Source organism: Heteronotia binoei, chromosome 4, assembly GCF_032191835.1.
Source record: "Heteronotia binoei isolate CCM8104 ecotype False Entrance Well chromosome 4, APGP_CSIRO_Hbin_v1, whole genome shotgun sequence".
Classification (NCBI taxonomy): domain Eukaryota; kingdom Metazoa; phylum Chordata; class Lepidosauria; order Squamata; family Gekkonidae; genus Heteronotia; species Heteronotia binoei.
The window spans coordinates 24,859,373-24,878,116 of NC_083226.1; the positions used below are offsets into that span (position 1 = coordinate 24,859,373).

Below are 18,744 nucleotides of genomic sequence, written 5' to 3' on the forward strand. Positions count from 1 at the left end.
AAAAGTTACTTATTAGAATAAGAGTTTGAAGGTATCTCCAGGGTCATCTAGTCCAACCCCTTGCACAATGCAGGAATTTCACAAATATCTCCTCTACACACACCCTTCCTGACTTCCTTCTTGTGATCTGCCTAATTCACAGAATCAGCACTGCTGTCAGATGGCCATCTAGCCTCTGTTAAAAACAGGAGGAGAGCCCACCACCTTCTGGGGAAGCCTCTTCCACTGAGGAACTTCTCTGTCAGGAAGTTCTTCCTAATATTGAGCTGAAAACTCTTCTGATTTAGTTCTGGTTTGACCTTCTGGGGCAACAGAAAAGAATTCTGCACCATCCTCTGTACAGTATATCTTCCTCTACAAGTGCTTGAGGATGGTGATCATATCACCTCTCGAACGTCTCCTCTCCAAATTGAACATACTCAGCTCCTTCAGCCTTTCCTCATAGGACTTGGTCTCCAGATCCCTTACCATCTTCACCTCCTCTGGACATATTCCAGCTTGTCTATGTCTAAAATTGTGGTGTCCAAAACTGAAGTCAGTACTCTAGGTGTGGTCTAACCAGAGCAGAATTAGTTTTAGATCTGGTTGCTGACTCTGTAACTTTGTCAGTCTGCCACCATGCCTATCCTCACCTTTGCTGTGTTAAAACTTTGAGCACACTGCTGTGTTTTTATGGTACCCAAGTCCAGAGAATCCAACAACAGGTGCCCATTAAGAAACACTGCTTTCCTTTCTCATAGATGTTGGGATCACCAACCAATTAATCCTGAATGCCTAGCCAAGGCTTCTGGGAAAGGTCTTTCAGAGTGTGCTCTGATCCAGGTTGGTGTAGTGGTTAAGTGTGCGGACTCTTATCTGGGAGAACCGGGTTTGATTCCCCACTCCTCCACTTGCACCTGCTGGCATGGCCTTGGGTCAGCCATAGCTCTGGCAGAGGTTGTCCTTGAAAGGGCAGCTGCTGTGAGAGCCCTCTCAGTCCCACCCACCTCACAGGGTGTCTGTTGTGTGGGAGGAAGGTAAAGGAGATTGTGAGCCGCTCTGAGACCCTTTGGAGTGGAGGGCGGGATACAAATCCAATATCATCTTCTTCTTCCTCCTTGCTGTCTGATAAGCCATGTACTGAAGACACGGGGTGAAAGGCCTTGTTTGTAAGCAAAACCACTGAGCTACAGGCCCCTTCTCTTTTTGTGTGAAACCACAGATTGCATTTCAGGCTTTTCCTCTTGATGAAAAAACAGGGTAGCATTGATCCAACACCATACTAAACAAGAAATTGCTTGCTAAGAATTACAGTGTATAATTACACGTTATAGTGACCTGTTGGTTCTGATGCTCTTGTTGCAGTGTGTGGGGAGAAGAAAGTCCCGTGCCAAGGAACTAATCAGTGCATTGATCCGTGGGAAGTCTGCGATCAGCACATCGACTGTGAGGATGGCTCAGATGAAAAAAACTGTCTCCTGGATAAGTGCCTGACGGGTCAATGGCAGTGTAGGAACAGAGTGTGCATCATGGAAGACTGGAAGTGTGATGGTATTGACAACTGTGGGGACCTCTCAGATGAAAACTGCGGTAAGCAATCTGATCCACTTTAAACTGAATATATCTATGTTGGTTGGTGCATGGATGTGAAAATGTGTATAAAACTGTCCTAAAATATTCCTTGACTCGGATAGCCCAAGCTAGCCCAGTCCTGTCTGGCCTCAGAGACTAAGAAGGGATGGTCTTGGCTAGTATGTGGATGGGAGGTGGCTAAGGAGTACCAGGTAATGGTAAAACACTTCTGAACTTCTCTTGTCTTGAAAACCCTATGGGGTCCCCATAAGTCAGTTATAACTTGATTGGAAAAAATAGCAACAGAGAAGCATCGAGTGGACTCCTGGAATGGCTTGCTCTGAAATCTTGCTAAAGGTAGATTCAAATTAAAATGCTTAATTGCTGGGTTGGCTTTTTTTGTAGCAGGAACTCCTTTGCATATTAGGCCACACACCCCTGATGTAGCCAATCCTCCCAGAGCTTACAGGGTTGTTTGTACAGGACATACTGTAAGCTCCAGGAGGATTGGCTACATCAGGGGTGTGTGTCCTATTCCTGCTACAAAAAAAAGAACCCGGGCTGAAATTATGCTCCCCTGGCCAGCAGTCGTCCAAAGACTGGTTGTAACAAAAATGGAAGGTAGTATATGCTGTTTTGGAGCTGATTCTCCTTCACACAAACCAGACTGCCTTTCCCTGTTTTGCCAAGAATGTTAAATTAGCGATGCACTGTTCTTTGCGGCCAACTTCACTATGAACCCAGGACCACAAGTCCTGTACACTTGCTTAGAAAATGTATACGGTGCCTTCCCAGAGTCCAGCACAAGGTGGCTTACAAAATTAATCAGGATGATCCTGAAAAACATAAAATTTAAGCAAGCTGTTGAGAACTTACTTACTCATTGGTACAGCAACCTAGTTCTTCCAAAATGCTCACATACACCAAGTGCCACACTGAAACTGGCCCAGAAGGTGTAATGTACAAGACAGTAGCACATCTGGGAAGAATGCTGCTCTTCAAACCTTATTATCCATGCAGATGCTAACATGTTGTAATGTGCTGATAAAGTAGCAGTGATTTGGGGGTTTTTGCCAGTTGATTGGCCTGTTAGATGACTCTTCATCATTGGATTTAGTGCCCCAAATCTACTCAATTCTGGAATATTTGGCTTGATCAATTTCAGTGCTGGGAATTGAAAAACCCACCTAGTAGGGAACATCTCTTGTAGTTGGTTTACAAAATGGTGTGTGTATCCAATTCTCCAAGTGTTTCTGCTAGAACACTGGCAAATAGAGTTCATAGAATCAAGAGTTGGAAAGGGCTATAGAGGCCATCTAAGTCCAACCCTTTGATTGGATATAATGACATTCTTTGGATGCAGCATCATAGTGGCTATGTAATGCTGTTCAGATAGTCTCCATAATGAGTGGACTGCTTTTAGATGCTTGCTGAAGGAGACAGGAGTATATACTTCGGGTTACCTAATCTTGGGTGGGAGGATGCTGGTACAAGACAGTTTGTAAGCTTAATAGTCTATTATTTTGACCAACTTGACCTTTGAATGCAGTTCACTGCCCAGAAGGAATGAGAAAATGTGACAAGGAGCAATGTATTCTAGAATCGGCCATGTGCAATGGAGCTGAAGACTGTCGCGATGGCACAGATGAACCCAATACCTGTGGTAACGTTACACACTTGAATTCAGGTCTTATCACATTGTTCTACACAACTACAGCCTGTAAAACAGCTATGTTTACATCTCTGTCTCTAGGCAGGAATTGTTCCATGAACAATGGAGACTGCACGGATACATGTACTGAGACATACTGGGGGGTGAAGTGTTCATGTAGTCCTGGTTGGGAGCTCCATGCCAATGATCTGAATTGCACAGGTATGGTTGAAAGAAAATCTATACCTAGTTATATTACTGGTGCTAGTTCCCCAAACACTAATAGCTGGATATCAAATTGCCTATATTCTACAACTTGTAACTAACATGCATACGTTACTGAAGCCATTAATCATTTTGGGGCAAAAAGACATCTCATCAAGTCTCTATGGATTAGCAAAGAATGTTGCATTTCCTGACTTGGATACGGATATATCAAGGCAATTAAATACATCCCTATGAGTTCTGGTGTTGCATAAAGCCTTCTGGACTTGTAGTTTAGCTACTAGTATGGCAGCGCTGAGTCTTTGTCCTTGGATTATGCAATGCACTAACAGTGGTTTTTTTTGTAGAAAAAGCCCAGCAGGAGCTCATTTGCATATAAGGCCACACTGCCTGGCCTGGGAGAACATGGCTGCCACATGGCAGGTCGGACCACTTTGGAGCCCTGGCCAGCCCAGGTGGAGCTCCACTCCTGTGGGCTCCGGCAGAAAAAAAGCCCTTCTAACACAAGAAAGTAGGAGTGGCCCCTGAACTTCATAGAGTTTCACCCTTTATCAGTCTTACACCATAACATTTCAAGAAGCTAGAACAGGGGTGGCCAAACTGTGGCTCAGGAGCCACAGGTGGCTCTCTCACACATATCGTGTGGCTCTCGAAGCTCCCAATGCCCTGTCAGTCAGCTTGGAGAAGGCATTTCTCTCTTTAAATCACTTCTCCAAGTTATACCAGCCAGCAGCTTGGAGAATGCATTTTAAGTTAAAGTTGCTTTCGTTCTACCTCTTTCTATTTGCCTCCATTCCTCCCTCCAATATCTGCAATTCATGTCTTGTGGCTCTCAAACATCTGATGTTTATTCCATGTGGCTCTTACATTAAGCAAGTTTGGCCACCCCTCAGCTAGAAAAATCTTTTCTTCACTCAACAGATGATACAATTTATTTAATTTACAAAGACAGTGTTCTAGTAAAATTTGGATCAGAACAGTTAACTTTCCAGCTAGATCTAAATGCCTTCTACTGGAAGAAGAGTAATGCTGGTTCAGCATAGTATTCCATGATTGGATATAATGACATTGTATTCCACATGGTCCAGTGTCTTCTCCTTCAAGGGTTATTGAGCACAACTCCTATAAAAGTACACATGGGGGGAATATTGTATGAAAGAGGATATGCTTACTATTCTAGGTCACAGATAATACCAGTATCCTGCTCTAATAACTTAGTATCAAAATGATTTAATACCTATGTCCTAGGGAGACACTACAATGCCAAGTCTAGAGATTGAGCCACCAGACTTATTGCTAACCCATCTGTACTTAGTAGATCCTACTTGTTTTTTTATTGCAGATGTTGATGAGTGTGCAATGGCATACGGTCCTTGCAGCCAGTTGTGCAAGAACACAGTAGGATCTTTTACCTGTTCTTGTGTCCCAGGATACCAACTTTACAATGAAACTCTTTGTCGGGCTGTCGGTAAGTCTCTGACAATTTTGAATGCAGAAGGGAAACCAGAGTTCTTTCCTAGGTCCATATTAGTACCCACAGGGCACTTCTGCAGAAGCAATGGCCATCTGTTCTAAGTGGTACTTTGAGTGACATAGCATCTTTGTCTTGACCCTCCATGCTGGCAAATTGGATTCCTCCATTTATGTTCCTATACTACTAGAGCATCAATTCTGAAGAACATCTAACTGTCACAAATTAGAATAAAGCTGGAGGTCTGGCAGGGAAGGAAATCTTTTTAGCTCTTATGTAGCCACAAAAAGCAGTGAGTATCATTATTTGTCACCATTGTGTGTTATTTGGGCATCACCTTTGGAAGGGGCTATGGCTCAGTTGCGTGTTGCATGCAGAAGGTCTTGGATTACTGTTATAGTTTTTTTTTATAGTTCTTCATTAGACTTATAGCCTCCCCCCCCCCCCCATGCTGTAAGGTTCAGGGCAGGTCACAACATTTAAAAATCAGTATACAATAAATGCATTTAAAAATAACAATCCCAGCATTGACAGATCCACATTAGAATGCATAATTGGGCAGATCTGGAATTGATCCATGGTCAGGAGCTGCCACTCATCCCCAACCATGTGCTTGGTGGAACAACCCCCATCTTACAGGCCCTGTGAAATTGTCTCAAATCTCACAGGGCCCAGGTCTCATTGGACAGAGCATTCCACCAGGTTGGGGCCAGGGCCGAGAAGGCCCTGGTCGAAGATGGTCAGACAGCCTTTTAGGCCGGGGATCACCAGCAAGTTGTTATTAGTTGAGCAAAGTGCCCTTTGGGGGACATACCAGAATAGGTGGTCTCAGATATGTTGGCCCAGATTGAGTTCAAAAAGAGGTCTATCCGATGCATATTTTTATTAATTTCTCTTTCCAGGAAAAGCTCCCAGAATTCTTCTGGCTATAAAGCATGATCTTGTTCTCCTGGATCCAAGATCTCATGACTATAAGGTAGTTGTGGAGACAAAGACAACACCTAGCTCCATTGCCTATGACTTGTCAAGGAAGGCTTATTATTGGACTGATGAAGGGAAGAAATTGCACATCTTTGTAATGGGAGGAAATGACAGTCTTCTCTACCCAGGTAAACTTATTCATAATTTAGCTGGAGTGACCGCTCCCGAACTGAATACGAGCCTCCCCTTTGTATATGAAATGAGCCTTGTTTATAAAAGTTTATAGCCTGGAAATGTTTATTTTGTCTTTTAAGATGCTGCTGGACTCATGTTCCTCTCCTTTAGCAGCACTCCTTTTCCTACCTCCGTAGTTCAGAAGTGGGTTTTTGGCAAGGGCTAGTTATCTACTTCTGTAAATATATGTGGATTACTAATGAAGACTCAAAGGCAAAGCAAAATTTACAGTGCAGAGCCAAGTTGGAAGAATAATAGGACATGCTATTTCTGAGTTCTTCAGAAGGGTAGGATAAAACCAAATACAAGGGGTGTCAAACGTATGGCTCATACAGGGCTCTTACACAGCCCATGAGCAACGTATCATTACAGAGGCTGGGCATTGTCCTCATGTACTGTCCCAGTGCTAATGCGTAATGGGTGGTGGACAGGACTTTTTTTGTAGCAAGAACTCTTTTGCATATTAGGCTACACACCGCTGATGTAGCCAATCCTCCAGGAGTTTACAGTAGGCCCTGGATTAAGAGTCCTGTAAGCTCTTGGAGGATTGGCTACATCAGGGATGTGGCCTAATATGCAAAGGAGTTCCTGCTACAAAAAAAGCCCTGTGTAGGCATCAGGGAGGTACTTTCTTAGGAAATACTGTGTGAGAGCGTTAAAGCATGTTTGCATTTTGTTAATTGGATTTGCCTTTGTCCTTTATAAAGTTTATCTCTCTCTGGTACCCGGTATTATATTTTATGGCACACATGGCCCGGCCCGAGAAGGTCCCATTTCTGTCAGATCCAGTCCTCATAAGAAGAGTTCAACAGCTTTGTCCCAGTGCATTTTAAGTTTTTTGCTGTCTAACTGAATTGAACCTCAGACAATATGATATTAAAATACTTGGGGACTCTTTCAATGCTTAATACGAACTAGAACTGTGAAAGCAAGAAGTCCCCCAATAGAATACGGGCTCGCATCATGCATAGAGACGTGGGTATTTCATAACGGCTGAAAATTCTGTATTGCTATGGCCTGAAATCTCCCCCAACACTGTTCTAAGCCACCCACACAAGGAAGTCCTGACTGGATTCCAACAAAGGTCTTGTAGTGTGGCTGATAATAGTACATCACTGATAATACATCACTTTGGATGGCAAGCTCTGCCTCATCCAAACAGCACTGATAGTCCCTATGTAAAATAGGTAGATGACACAGTAAGCAATACAGACAGTTTCAAGACAACTTTCTGATTTATTGCCATTTTGAAGGGCTTGCAAGACGGAGCTATTCTGCTGGGCCTTCAGTTGAGGCTGTGGGCGTCCTCACTTTATCTGCTTATTCCACCCGTTTGGCCGCCCTTGCTGTGATACGACTAATTTATTACCATCTGATTATTGCATTCTCAGGCCGAAAGTTGCTTTTTAATCAGTAAAATATGCCCTTGCCCCCTATGATGTAATTTAATTTACTGCTTCTTGGTTTTATCGTATTGTTTTTGGCTTTTAATCTATAGGTTTTAATTGTTGTTTAACTTCTGTGGTGATCTGCCCTGAGCCCGTCTACAGGAAAGGGCAGAATATAAATCCGCAAAAGAAAAATAAATAAATAAACCTTCCGCATGCTAAGAGGAGCTGTAATTTCTTGAGATAGTCCGTTGTGTCGCTCAATAAATGGCAGTGTAAGAGATCTTATCAAAGGTCTCTTAAAACCCTGATGAGTTAAGTGCATATAGGCTCTTCTCATTCAGTATTAGGCTTCCCTGGTGGCCATCTGGATTCCCTTGATAAGCGTGAATGCAGGTAACAGTCCTCTTCACCAGTTTGGCTTATTAAAGATGTATTGCCTTTGAGCACAGAGCTTTCCATTTGGTTACAATGGCTAACAGCTATTGATTGGCCATCGTACATAAAATGGTTTAATCCACTCTTAAAGCCATCCAGGTGAGTAACCCTTGCCTCTTCTTGTGGCAGCCAGTACCATAAATAGTCTGTAAAGCTTGGTTTTGTTTTTATCGATACCATGCTAAGATGGGTAACAGAGCCATTTAACTCTTGTCTCTAGATGTCATTGGTGTCAACAGCATCTCTGTAGACTGGCATACAGGGCAGCTGTTCTGGGCTAGCGACTTGCCTGGTGCCATCTTTGCTGGTTTGAGTGATGGCAGAGGGTATGTGAACGTTCTAGAAAAGAATGTGGCACCGGAACAGCTTACCGTGTTTCCAGGAAACAGGTAGGATTCCTTGACTCTTCAGGAAGCGTGTTTCGGTTGGGCAGACGGCTGGAAGGAAGTCCAACCAAATGTGATAAAACACAGTTTGACAGTGCACGGTGTGTGCATGGTAACAAAGCAGGCTGGCTTGTTCTCCTCCCTATGGCTTGTCTGCAGTGCTATCTGACAGAGGAGAATTTGCCTCAGGCCCAGGCTTGGAAGTGTTACAGGGTTGCTGTGACTGTTCTGCAAAACCTTTTGCGGATGTACAAGATCTCTCATCTCTCCACTACAGCCTAGATGACACCGTTGTATCGGTTTGGTGTTGAGCCTGTCATCTGAGTTGTAAAGGGGATCTACTATCAAGGCTTTTTTGGGTAGGGCATTGCAAGCCGTGGCTGGTTGGAAAGGAACTGGGTAGGGCATTGCAAGCCATGGCTGGTTGGTTGGTTGCAACAGAGCTGGTTGAAATTGAATCCATCAAAGATAGAGATCCTGTGCCTAGATTACAGGGGGCTGGGATCAGAGGTAAGGCTCCCATCCTTTGATGAGGCTTCATTGAAGCCCACATCAAGGGTGAAGAGCTTGGGGGTATTCCTGGATGCTTCTCTGACTAGGGAGGCCCTGGTTACCACCACTGCCAGATCGCCCTTTTCCATCTGAGGCGGGTCAGACAGTTGGTCCCATATCTCACCCCCCACAACCTGGCCACAGTGACCCATGCAACAGTCACTTCCAAGCTCGATTATTGTAACTCTCTCTATATGGGTCTGCCCTTGACCCTCCTCCGGAAACTCCAGCTGTTGCAGAACGCTGCTGCACGGATGCTGACATCACTGCCTGTATGGGCACGGATCCATCCTGTGCTGCGTGAACTGCACTGGCTACCCATTGAGTACCAGATCCGGTTCAAGGTGTTGGTACTTGCATTTAAAACCTTATATGGCTGGGGCCAGCATACCTTCAGGACTGCCTCTCCCTGTATGAGCCCTGTAGGTCTTTATGATTAGCAACCCAACAACATCTGGTGATACCCGGCCCCAGAGGTGTCCATGTGGCCTTGTTGAGGTAAGGCTTCATTGAAGCCCACATCAAGGGTGAAGAGCTTGGGGGTATTCCTGGATGCTTCTCTGACTATGGAGGCCCTGGTTACCACCACTGCCAGATCGCCCTTTTCCGTCTGAGGCGGGTCAGACAGTTGGTCCCGTATCTCACCTGGTGGAATGAGCTCCTCCTGGAGATCTGGGCCCTACAGGATCTGCTTCAATTCCGCAGGGCCTGTAAAAAAAAAGAGCTCTTTTGCCAGGCTTTCAGCTGAGGCAGTGGATGTCACCAGCCTCCCCGCTTCATTCCATCCCAGTGCTATAAGACGTGCAGGACCTGGACAATAGGCCATGTCTGTGAGGCAGAATTTGCCATTTTAGTACCTAGTCTCTGTAATTTTAGATTTTATATATTTTTAATTGGTTTTTTTTAACTGTTTGTTTTTATGATGTAACCCGCCCTGAGCCTTTTCTACGGGAAGGGTGGGCTAAAAATAGAATAAAATAAAATTATAACTTGAGGCTTTTGTGTGGCTCCCGTTAGATTTTCTTTTTTCCTATTGTTTCTGGCTTAATCTAGCACGTTCCTTGTTGTTCCTATTGTTTAATCATTTTTCTTGTCCACTGTTTTTCTTGTCCTGTTTTGATGTCATGTACTAAGCTATACTAACATAAGCAATTTTTAAATTGAAAATAAAATGGCTGATACCATAGTGCCAAAAAAAGGTCAGAACTGATATACATGGCAACACTGGTCATGTTTTCCTGGTCTGCCACCTTATGGCTGTGATGTGCTTACGTGGTTTATCTGACTTGAGATCAACATTCTGATAACCTGAGTATTTCTTATTTATAATTTAAATTTATAGACTGCCCTATCCCTGAGTACACATGGCTACAACTCCTGGTTTTAAGGATACTTCAGCCGAGTGACTGTACAATTACAGATTTAATCGTTCTTGTCCAGGTCACTAGCCTGTGTCTATTTGGAACACAACTGGCTTGTGGTAACGCTGTGGTATATTGCGGCATTCTGACTCACCTTATTCCTCCAGGTATATGTATTGGGTGAACCGTGGTAGAAGAGGCAGGACTGTAATAGAAGGTGCAGGGATGGATGGTTCAGACAGACATATGCTTGCTGTTCTAACCAAAGAACAACCCATAGGATTGACTGTTGACCACACAACTGGCAGGCTGTACTGGATCAGTGAGTATAAAGAGGTATGAAATTCACCCAACCATTGAGATTGTTGAAGAGTAGCAGCTGTAACGGCCATTGGTTTGTGAGAATAGCATCATAAACCTAACCCAAGTCTGGAATCATCTGTTTTGTGGCCATAGTTTGTTTGCACGTGCAATTTGAGGGGGTCTGCCAGTGAACAATCCTAGAAAATGTTATTCTACGAGAGCACTTCATTGTGGGCCAGGAGGACCTGAGATACGTAAGCTTGATGACAAGGAGGGAAACCTTGTGCAGGAGGAGACGTTTCTTAAAAAACTTGGAAGGGATTACTGATGCTTTTTCATCCTTTCAGCAGTCCAGATCACTTGTTAAAGAAGTCTGTCACTAAACAATCATGGTTGAGAGCAGGCCCTAAGCTAGGATGTGATACCATGTTTTGAAATCAGCTTATGGCATGAAGTACTTACCAACCTCTGCATGTACCCATGAGTTATCGAGTTTAGTTGGGTAAATGAAATTATGCCTTGTTTCCTATACTCTGGGAATTCTAAGCAGGGTTAAGACTACAAACAGTGGGTGGGCTGATATGGGAGGCATTAATTGTCAATTGTTGTAGGATTGTAAAACAATATGGCTTAGAGGGGTGGGGTTTTGGGGGTTTTTTGGCCACTGTGTGACACAGAGTGTTGGACCGGATGGGCCATTGGCCTGATGCAACATGGCTTCTCTTATGTTCTCTTATGATTCCTTGTGCACAGCATGCTATTCTAGCACTTACAGTGTAACTTGGGATAGAAAACACATGCTGCAGAAACGCAGCTGAAAAACTAGCCAGCCCAAGTTGCTACCTGAGATGTTTGGGTTAACTGGTGACGTTCTAGCTTTAAAAGGATGACTCTTCATTGTTTCTTTGCAGTCCATAGATACTATAAAAGTGGATGGGTCTGGTAGACACACCTTCCCTGACATGCTACCCCATGATCAGAACCCTCATGGCCTTGCTGTCTTCGAGAACTCTTTCTTCTGGGCGGACAATGAGCATCTCCTCTCTGCATCCCGTACTTTGCGAGGCTCCCGTGTGCTTCTGAACTCTACAATCTCTTCCTTCACGGTGCTCCATGAGGTACTGCAGCCTCCAAGTAAGTAAAGCCTTTCTCAGCAGGCTCAAGTTGCCCAGAGATAGTGGGAATAAGTCCCTGCCAAAGCAGCATCCAAAGCGCAACAGAGCTGCTAACGGATGCACGTCACGCAGGCAGTGACCTCTTGTACTAGATGCCCTGGATGGATGCTGCTGTCTTCAATACTGCGCAAGAGCAAGCCAGGTTGAAACCTTGGTTGCTGGTACAGGAGGTCACTACCTGGATGACATGCATCCCCAGAGCTTTTTTTGTAGCAGGAACTCCTTTGCATATTAGACCACGCACCCCTGATGTAGCCAATCCTCCAAGAGCTTGCAGAGCTCTTTTTACAGGGCCTACTGTAAGCTCCAGGAGAGTTGGCTACATCAGGAGGCTGTGGCTTAATATGCAAAGGAGTTCCTGCTGCTAAAAAAGCCTTGAGCATCCCTAAGCAGCACTTTTGTGCTTTGGTTAGAAAGGCACTGCCTAGGAGCACAGGCAAGAGGATGCTGCTGCATTGTAGTGCCCTCTAGAGGCCGGGGAACATCATACCTGGAGTCCTTGGGATCTTGAAATCACGAGCCAAGTCACTGTTTCCTTAGGCAGGTTTTTTTATTTACTAATCCAGGCGCCTGAAGATATGGTTTACTTCACGCACCTCATGGTTACACGCTGCATTACATAGAGGAAAACCCATGTCATTACAACCTACTTCTCTCTTCTCCTGCCAACCTCCTCCTGTTTCCCCTTCCTCTGTTTTATAGCCCCAGCTTCACACTTGGCCCTTGGGCTAAGCTCCGCCCTCTTATCTAGTCCCTGCCCAGTCTCAAAGCACCTGGGCTTAGAGAGCCACTGTTCTCCCACCCAAGCTATTGCTCACTGCCTCCACACCCTTTGAGCTTTCCTGGACCAGACTGCCCTGTTGCTGAGACTTACCTGACTGCACCAAAAACTAAATTGCATTGTAAATTTGTGTTCTTAGCATAATTCTGCTAGTCACAAAATACAAGGAACAGGATAATAGAGCACCAAAACCCTGCCCTCTAACTAGAAATCCTCCAGTCTCTAAAGCCAGGCATTTCTCATGTGTGTCATGACTGCAGAAATATAGCTTTAAGGTTCCTGCGACTCACTGAACCATTGTTTTAGGTTCCTGGAATGCTGGACCTTGATCGTTCCAGCAGTTTTTGCATTTGTACAGCAGATTTATCCCCCCTGTAGTTTGAAGCTTCCATTGAATTGTTAGCATAGATTAGGGAAGTGGTGAAATCCACCTTAACTGCTAATCTTTCTTCGTCACTAGGTAGCACAACTGCATGCGTTCCTGGGTTGTGCAGCCACCTCTGCCTCTCGTCGCCAGTCCATCCTAAGGGCTACAGATGTGCCTGTCCAGATGGCAGTTTCCTCCTTCCTTCTGGAAAATGTGCAGGTAGGCTTGCTTTTACGAATTGGGGGTTAAGGACTCACTGTGGGAGTAATGCTTGAACAAATTTCTTTTAAATAAACTGACAGCATTATGTACCAAGATTCTTGCAAAAAGGCATAAATGCTACGTTCTCCTTGGCTTCTCATTGTATCTAAATGCTCTCCTTGGCTTATGATTGCAAAGGAATCAGACTTCATGGCTACTGGTTCTGGCTTACATAAGAACTTTAGAGAAGCCATGTTGGATCAGGCCAATGGCCCATCCAGTCCAACACTCTGTGTCACACAGTGGCCAAAAAACCCAAGTACCATCAAGAGGTCCACCAGTGGGGCTAGAAGCCCTTCCACTGTGCCCCCCTCAGCATAAGAATACAGAGCATCACTGCCCCAGACAGAGAGTTCCAACAATAAGCTGTGGCTAATAGCCACTGATGGACCTCTGCTCCATATGCTTATCCATTCCCCTCTTGAAGCTGTCTATGCTTGTAACTGCCCCCACCTTCTGTGGCAGTAAATTCCACATATTAATCACCCTTTGGGTGGAGGACTTCCTTTTATCAGTTCTAACCTGACTGCTCAGCAATTTCATTGAATGCCCACGAGTTCTTGCATTGTGAGAAAGGGAGAAAAGTACTACTTTCTCTACCTTCTCTATCCCATGCATAATCTTGTAAACCTCTATCATGTCACCCTGCAGTCGACGTTTCTCCAAGCTAAAGAGCCCCAAGCATTTTAACTTTTCTTCATAGGGAAAGTGTTCCAACCCTTTAATCATTCTAGTTGCCCTTTTATGCACTTTTCCCAGTGCTTTAATAGCTGCTGCACTCTGCCTTTTATTTATTATCTCTAATTTTTTTTCTTTTCTGGCTTTCTTTGCTGGCAGCTTATCTTCCTAGTCTCTTATTTTAACTGGGTTTTTATCAAGACATGGAAGGAAGGGAAAGACGAGGAGATTTCCCAGGTTGTGTTTTGTCCGCCCTCTGCAGAATGTTTTTTGCTATTTTACCTATTTAATATTTATTTTACCTGTAAGTTCCCCATTAGTTCCTGGAGTTTAAGAGTTATGGAGGCAATTAGTGTTTTATATACCACCAGTATTTACACTCCTTGGGACTCTCTCTCTTTCCATAGATAAGGTTAATGCTGAACATGTGGTTAATTGCTACATCTGCTCAGCATTATGTCGGAGTGGAAAGGAATAGTTAGTAACTGAATGATGGATTTTTGGAAGGAGAATGAAGTGTTTTATCTGGATTGGTTGAGGTTGTTTTACCCCCAGTTTCTACTTTTATATTTTATATGAATTAATAAAAATGCCAAATAAGTTTGGTTTAGAACTGTGTGACTTGGGGAATAGAGAATTGTGGTGAAGTTATTTACTGCTCATGCTGCTATGTGATTGCAAAGGAATCTGTCTCTGGACTAGCGTAGGCAGAAGCATGCTACTCTTTCCTGTGTGTTAGGTGCCATTAAGTCACTTCGATCCTATGAATTAATGTCCTCCAAAACGTATTTATCAACAGCCTTATTCAGGTCTTGCTTCCTTTATTGAGTCATTCTATCTTGTGTTGGGTTTTCCTCTTTTCGTGCTGCCTTCAACTTTCCCCATCATTATTGACTGTCCCACAGTGTGCCAGTTAATACAAAGCTATGATGGACAGCCATTCATTGAAATATTTAGCTCTTTAAATTGATCTTCCATTAGATAGTGTGACCAGGTGACACTACAGATGCATCTGATCTTTCCTACAGCACTGGAAGTATTGTATGCGACAAATAACAAGATCTACATGCTCCAAGTTGGCCCAAAGGGATTGGTGCGGCAGTGTAAGCTGGTGCATGCATGGCCCATAGACGAAGACGTCTACTTGCAGGACATGGACTGGAGCAGGGGCTTAGTCTATTGGACGGATAGCCGAGGAAGGCTGCTGCGTTTCCATATAAAGATCAACACAGACCTAATGATCCCTGCTGACTCACCAGGTGACTATGTGTTGTGCTGTACGAGTTGAGTTAGGGTTGCTGTACGAGTAAGAAAGCATAAATTTTCCCCAGCAACATTTTTTGGCAGAAGGTGTTGGTGGGGTAAGTCAACTGGAGAGTCCTGACTGTTCAGTGGTTCTGCTCTGCTTTGGCTTTCTGTGGCTGAAGCTTCATTTGACATTTCTTCATCCTTGTCCAGAGATGCATTAGGCACTGTTATGTTAATTATCATGAAATTGGTTAAGTGTAGTTTCTTAGCCCAACTGCCCAGGACTAGTCCAGTATCTGGTACAGTATGGCTCAGATGCAACAGCAAATAATTCCTTATCCACGATTAGTGGTCAGTTGCTTGCCTAGAAATATTTGGTTACATCTTAGGGTTGCTGAAAAGCAACCAAAAAAGAGGCTTGTTGGGCCTCACTCACAACATCCTAAAGATGTTGAATCAAAGCCCTAAATAAAATCAGCTGTTTTGAATACATAAGTTGCAGGGGGAAATAAACCAATGTCTTGTCTTTTCCGGCTCAGATTGGGCCATGTATTGCTACAGGGGTCTTTAGCCCAGTAGCCAAATGTGTGGCAGATCCCAAGTTCAATTTTTAACCAATCCAGTTAAGAGTGTTTAGTAACTAGGCAGTCCTTCCAATTTTAGAAAGCTGCTGTTAGTTGGAAAAGATAGGACTAGGGGTAGTGGTGTAATTCTGTGCTGTGTGAAATCTAGCTCTGCATAGGGTTGTACTGTTAATATGTTCTGTGTATCTAATTCTCAATGTGGCCCCATCTGTGGATGCTTAAATCCAGACACTAGAGCTATGGACATACAAGGCAGATCTTTCTAAAAACCTGAGAAAAGCCCCAGGTTTTTGGGAAAAATCTGGAAAAAACTGGGAAATTAAAAACTCCTGAAATAACAGAAGCAGTGTCTATAGCTTTAAGAAACAAATGCCCTCAGTGGCTGTTGCTAGGCAACCTTAACGGTATTGCCAAGCCTTTCAGTCTTGGTTTCTGCCAGTAAAAAGGCAAGGAGAGGGGGCAGGGACTTTTCCAGTGCTTTTTAGCCTTTTGGGGAAGTTTCCTGAGGCCAGATCTGGCAGCAACCACCAGGTGACTTGCTACCACATGACTTGCGTAACTCAGGATTAGATGTTTGCTACTATTCTTCATGAGCTGCCCCATGAAACCTACATGGTGTAGTGGTTAGAGTGTCAGACTAGTATCTTAGAGACCCTGGTTCAAAGCTCCATTTTGCTATGATGCTCACTGAGTCACCTTGGATTTTTGACCTAACCTATTTCACAGGGTTGTTGTGAGGGTAAAATGAATGGAAGGAGAATGATGTAAGCTGCTTTGGATTCTTGCTATTGTGGTGAAACACAGGGTATAAATGAAATAAACTAGCTGAACTCTAGAGACAGATAAAAGGTAGGCTGGGAAGGAGTGTAGGAAGCAGGGGAAGGCAAGAACCTATAAGGATTTTCGGGGAAGGAAAAGAGTAAATAGTGGGAGAGGAGGAAAGGAGATGTTCTCTAGGTCCCCTGCTTGCATGCTTCTATTGGTAGTAGCAGCCCTCAAACTTTCTTCAGTATGCCTGGAAGCCTGAGATTTACCTTCTGTTATGAACAGATGTGGAGGGAGAAGAGTTTACTTGACCACTTGGTGGCAGCAGGCAGTTGTGACATAAAGTTGGGCAAAGAGTTAGAGAAAGGCTCACAGGTCCTGACTCTCTACACCGGACTTAATAAAACTCTAGATCTAGGAGGGGTCTCACTCCTTGAAGTAAAAGGAGAAGAATGTCCAAAACTATGAATGAACAACTTTCAGCCCAGATTGATAAAACAAAATGAATGTGGATGGTAGCAATTCAAGAAACATAAGCCAAAGTGTTCACTTGCTAATCAAGGTATGAGAAAGAAACTGATCTTTAAACTGACTTTATTTTCTCTTCTCCTAGTCTGTGCAGCAAATGTTGACATATCTTCCGGAGACGTCTATTGGCTGAACTGTGACAGAACTGAAATTAAAGTTACTAGATTTGCTGGCCTGATGACACAGGTCCTCTATCACACTCAGAACAAAATTTGGCGCCTATTCCTAGATTGGCAGAGGGCATCTCTTTACTGGCTTGAAAGTGGAAAACCTGCTCAGAAGATGGATCTTGATGGTGGCAATATCAAAGAAGTCTGGAATAACACCTGGACAGAGAACGCCCCGATAGCCTTTGACATCAGCTCACTCAGCTTTCTCTGGAGTTCCAAAGATATGGGTAATAGTAGAATATCCCCACACAGTGCCAGATGCTAGGTTGTAATTGTTATTGCATAGAATCAGAACTGGCCATGTGGTTGAACCCCCTGCTCTGTGCAGGATCAGCCTAAAGCATCTTTGACAAGCTGCTGCTGGAAGACTGCCAGTGAGTGGGAGTTTGCCACCTCCCTAGGTAGCTGATTTCACTAGGGTTGGACATGAACTGAACCATGTAGCAAAAGTCATCACGAATTTTGCCGTTTGTGGTTCACAAACTGAAGTTTGTGACTGGTCTACCATCACGAACTTTCACAGCAATTCATGGATAGAGTAGAAACTCCTGCTTTTTGTTCCCCTCCAAACTGGCAAAACAGCTCAGCTGCTTTGGGCTGTCTTGCGCAGTTTCTTTGAACTTTAGAATGGGAGTGCACTAGAAAGGTCAAGTCCGCAACTCAAAGTTGAACTTGTGGATCTTCTGACAAAAATATGTAATCTTTAATTGAAATCTGCCTCCGTTCCTGAGGATTGGAAGGTAGCAAATGTCACCCCCATCTTTAAAAAGGGTTCCAGAGGAGATCCAGGAAATTACAGGCCCGTTCAATATCGGGAAAGCTGGTAGAAACCATTATCAAGGACAGAATGAGTAGGCACATTGATGAACGCAAGTTATTGAGGAAGACTCAGCATGGGTTCTGTAAGGGAAGATCTTGCTTCACTAACCTGTTACATTTCTTTGAGGGGGTGAACAAACATGTGGACAAAGGACACCCAATAGATGTTGTTTACCTTGACTTCCAGAAAGCTTTTGATAAAGTTCCTCATCAAAGGCTCCTTATTAAGCTCAAGAGTCATGGAGAAAAAGGACAGGTCCTCTTGTGGATCAAAAACTGGCTAATTAATAGGAAGCAGAGAGTGAGTATAAATGGGCAGTCTTCACAGTGGAGGACAGTAAGCAGTGGGGTGCTGCAGGGCTCAGTACAGGGTCCCATGCTCTTTAACTTGTTCATAAATGATTTGGAGTTGAGAGTAAGCAGTGAAGTGGCCAAGTTTGCGGATGACACTGAATTGTTCAGGGTGGTGAGAACCAGAGAGGATTGTGAGGCACTCCAAAGGGATCTGTTGAGGCTGGGTGAGTGGGTGTCAACATGGCAGATGAGGTTCAATGTGGCCAAGTGCAAAGTAATGCACGTTGGGGCCAAAAATCCCAGCTACAAATACAAGTTGATGGGGTGTGAACTGGCAGAGACTGACCAAGAGAGATCTTGGGGTCATGGTAGATAACTCACTGAAAATGTCAAGACAGTGTGCGATTGCAATAAAAAAGGCCAACGCCATGCTGGGAATTATTAGGAAGGGAACGGAAAACAAATCAGCCAGTATCATAATGCCCCTGTATAAATCGATGGTGCGGTCTCATTTGGAATACTGTGTACAATTCTGGTCACCGCACCTCAAAAAGGATATTATAGCATTGGAAAAAGTCCAGAAAAGGGCAACT

At 44.1% G+C, this 18,744-nt stretch overlaps 1 protein-coding gene across 1 annotated transcript in view; it reads left to right on the forward strand.

Moving 5' to 3' along the window:
• Nucleotides 1-18,744, forward strand: part of LOC132570086 (very low-density lipoprotein receptor-like) — a 37,395-nt gene that overhangs the window by 11,075 nt on the left and 7,576 nt on the right. The window contains exons 4-14 of the mRNA XM_060236523.1: nucleotides 1,345-1,569; nucleotides 3,101-3,214; nucleotides 3,305-3,424; nucleotides 4,770-4,895; nucleotides 5,801-6,007; nucleotides 8,100-8,268; nucleotides 10,346-10,514; nucleotides 11,393-11,619; nucleotides 12,902-13,023; nucleotides 14,772-15,002; nucleotides 16,954-17,265. Coding sequence (XP_060092506.1) covers nucleotides 1,345-1,569; nucleotides 3,101-3,214; nucleotides 3,305-3,424; nucleotides 4,770-4,895; nucleotides 5,801-6,007; nucleotides 8,100-8,268; nucleotides 10,346-10,514; nucleotides 11,393-11,619; nucleotides 12,902-13,023; nucleotides 14,772-15,002; nucleotides 16,954-17,265 — 2,022 coding nt within the window. The remainder of the gene's footprint in view (nucleotides 1-1,344; nucleotides 1,570-3,100; nucleotides 3,215-3,304; nucleotides 3,425-4,769; nucleotides 4,896-5,800; nucleotides 6,008-8,099; nucleotides 8,269-10,345; nucleotides 10,515-11,392; nucleotides 11,620-12,901; nucleotides 13,024-14,771; nucleotides 15,003-16,953; nucleotides 17,266-18,744) is intronic.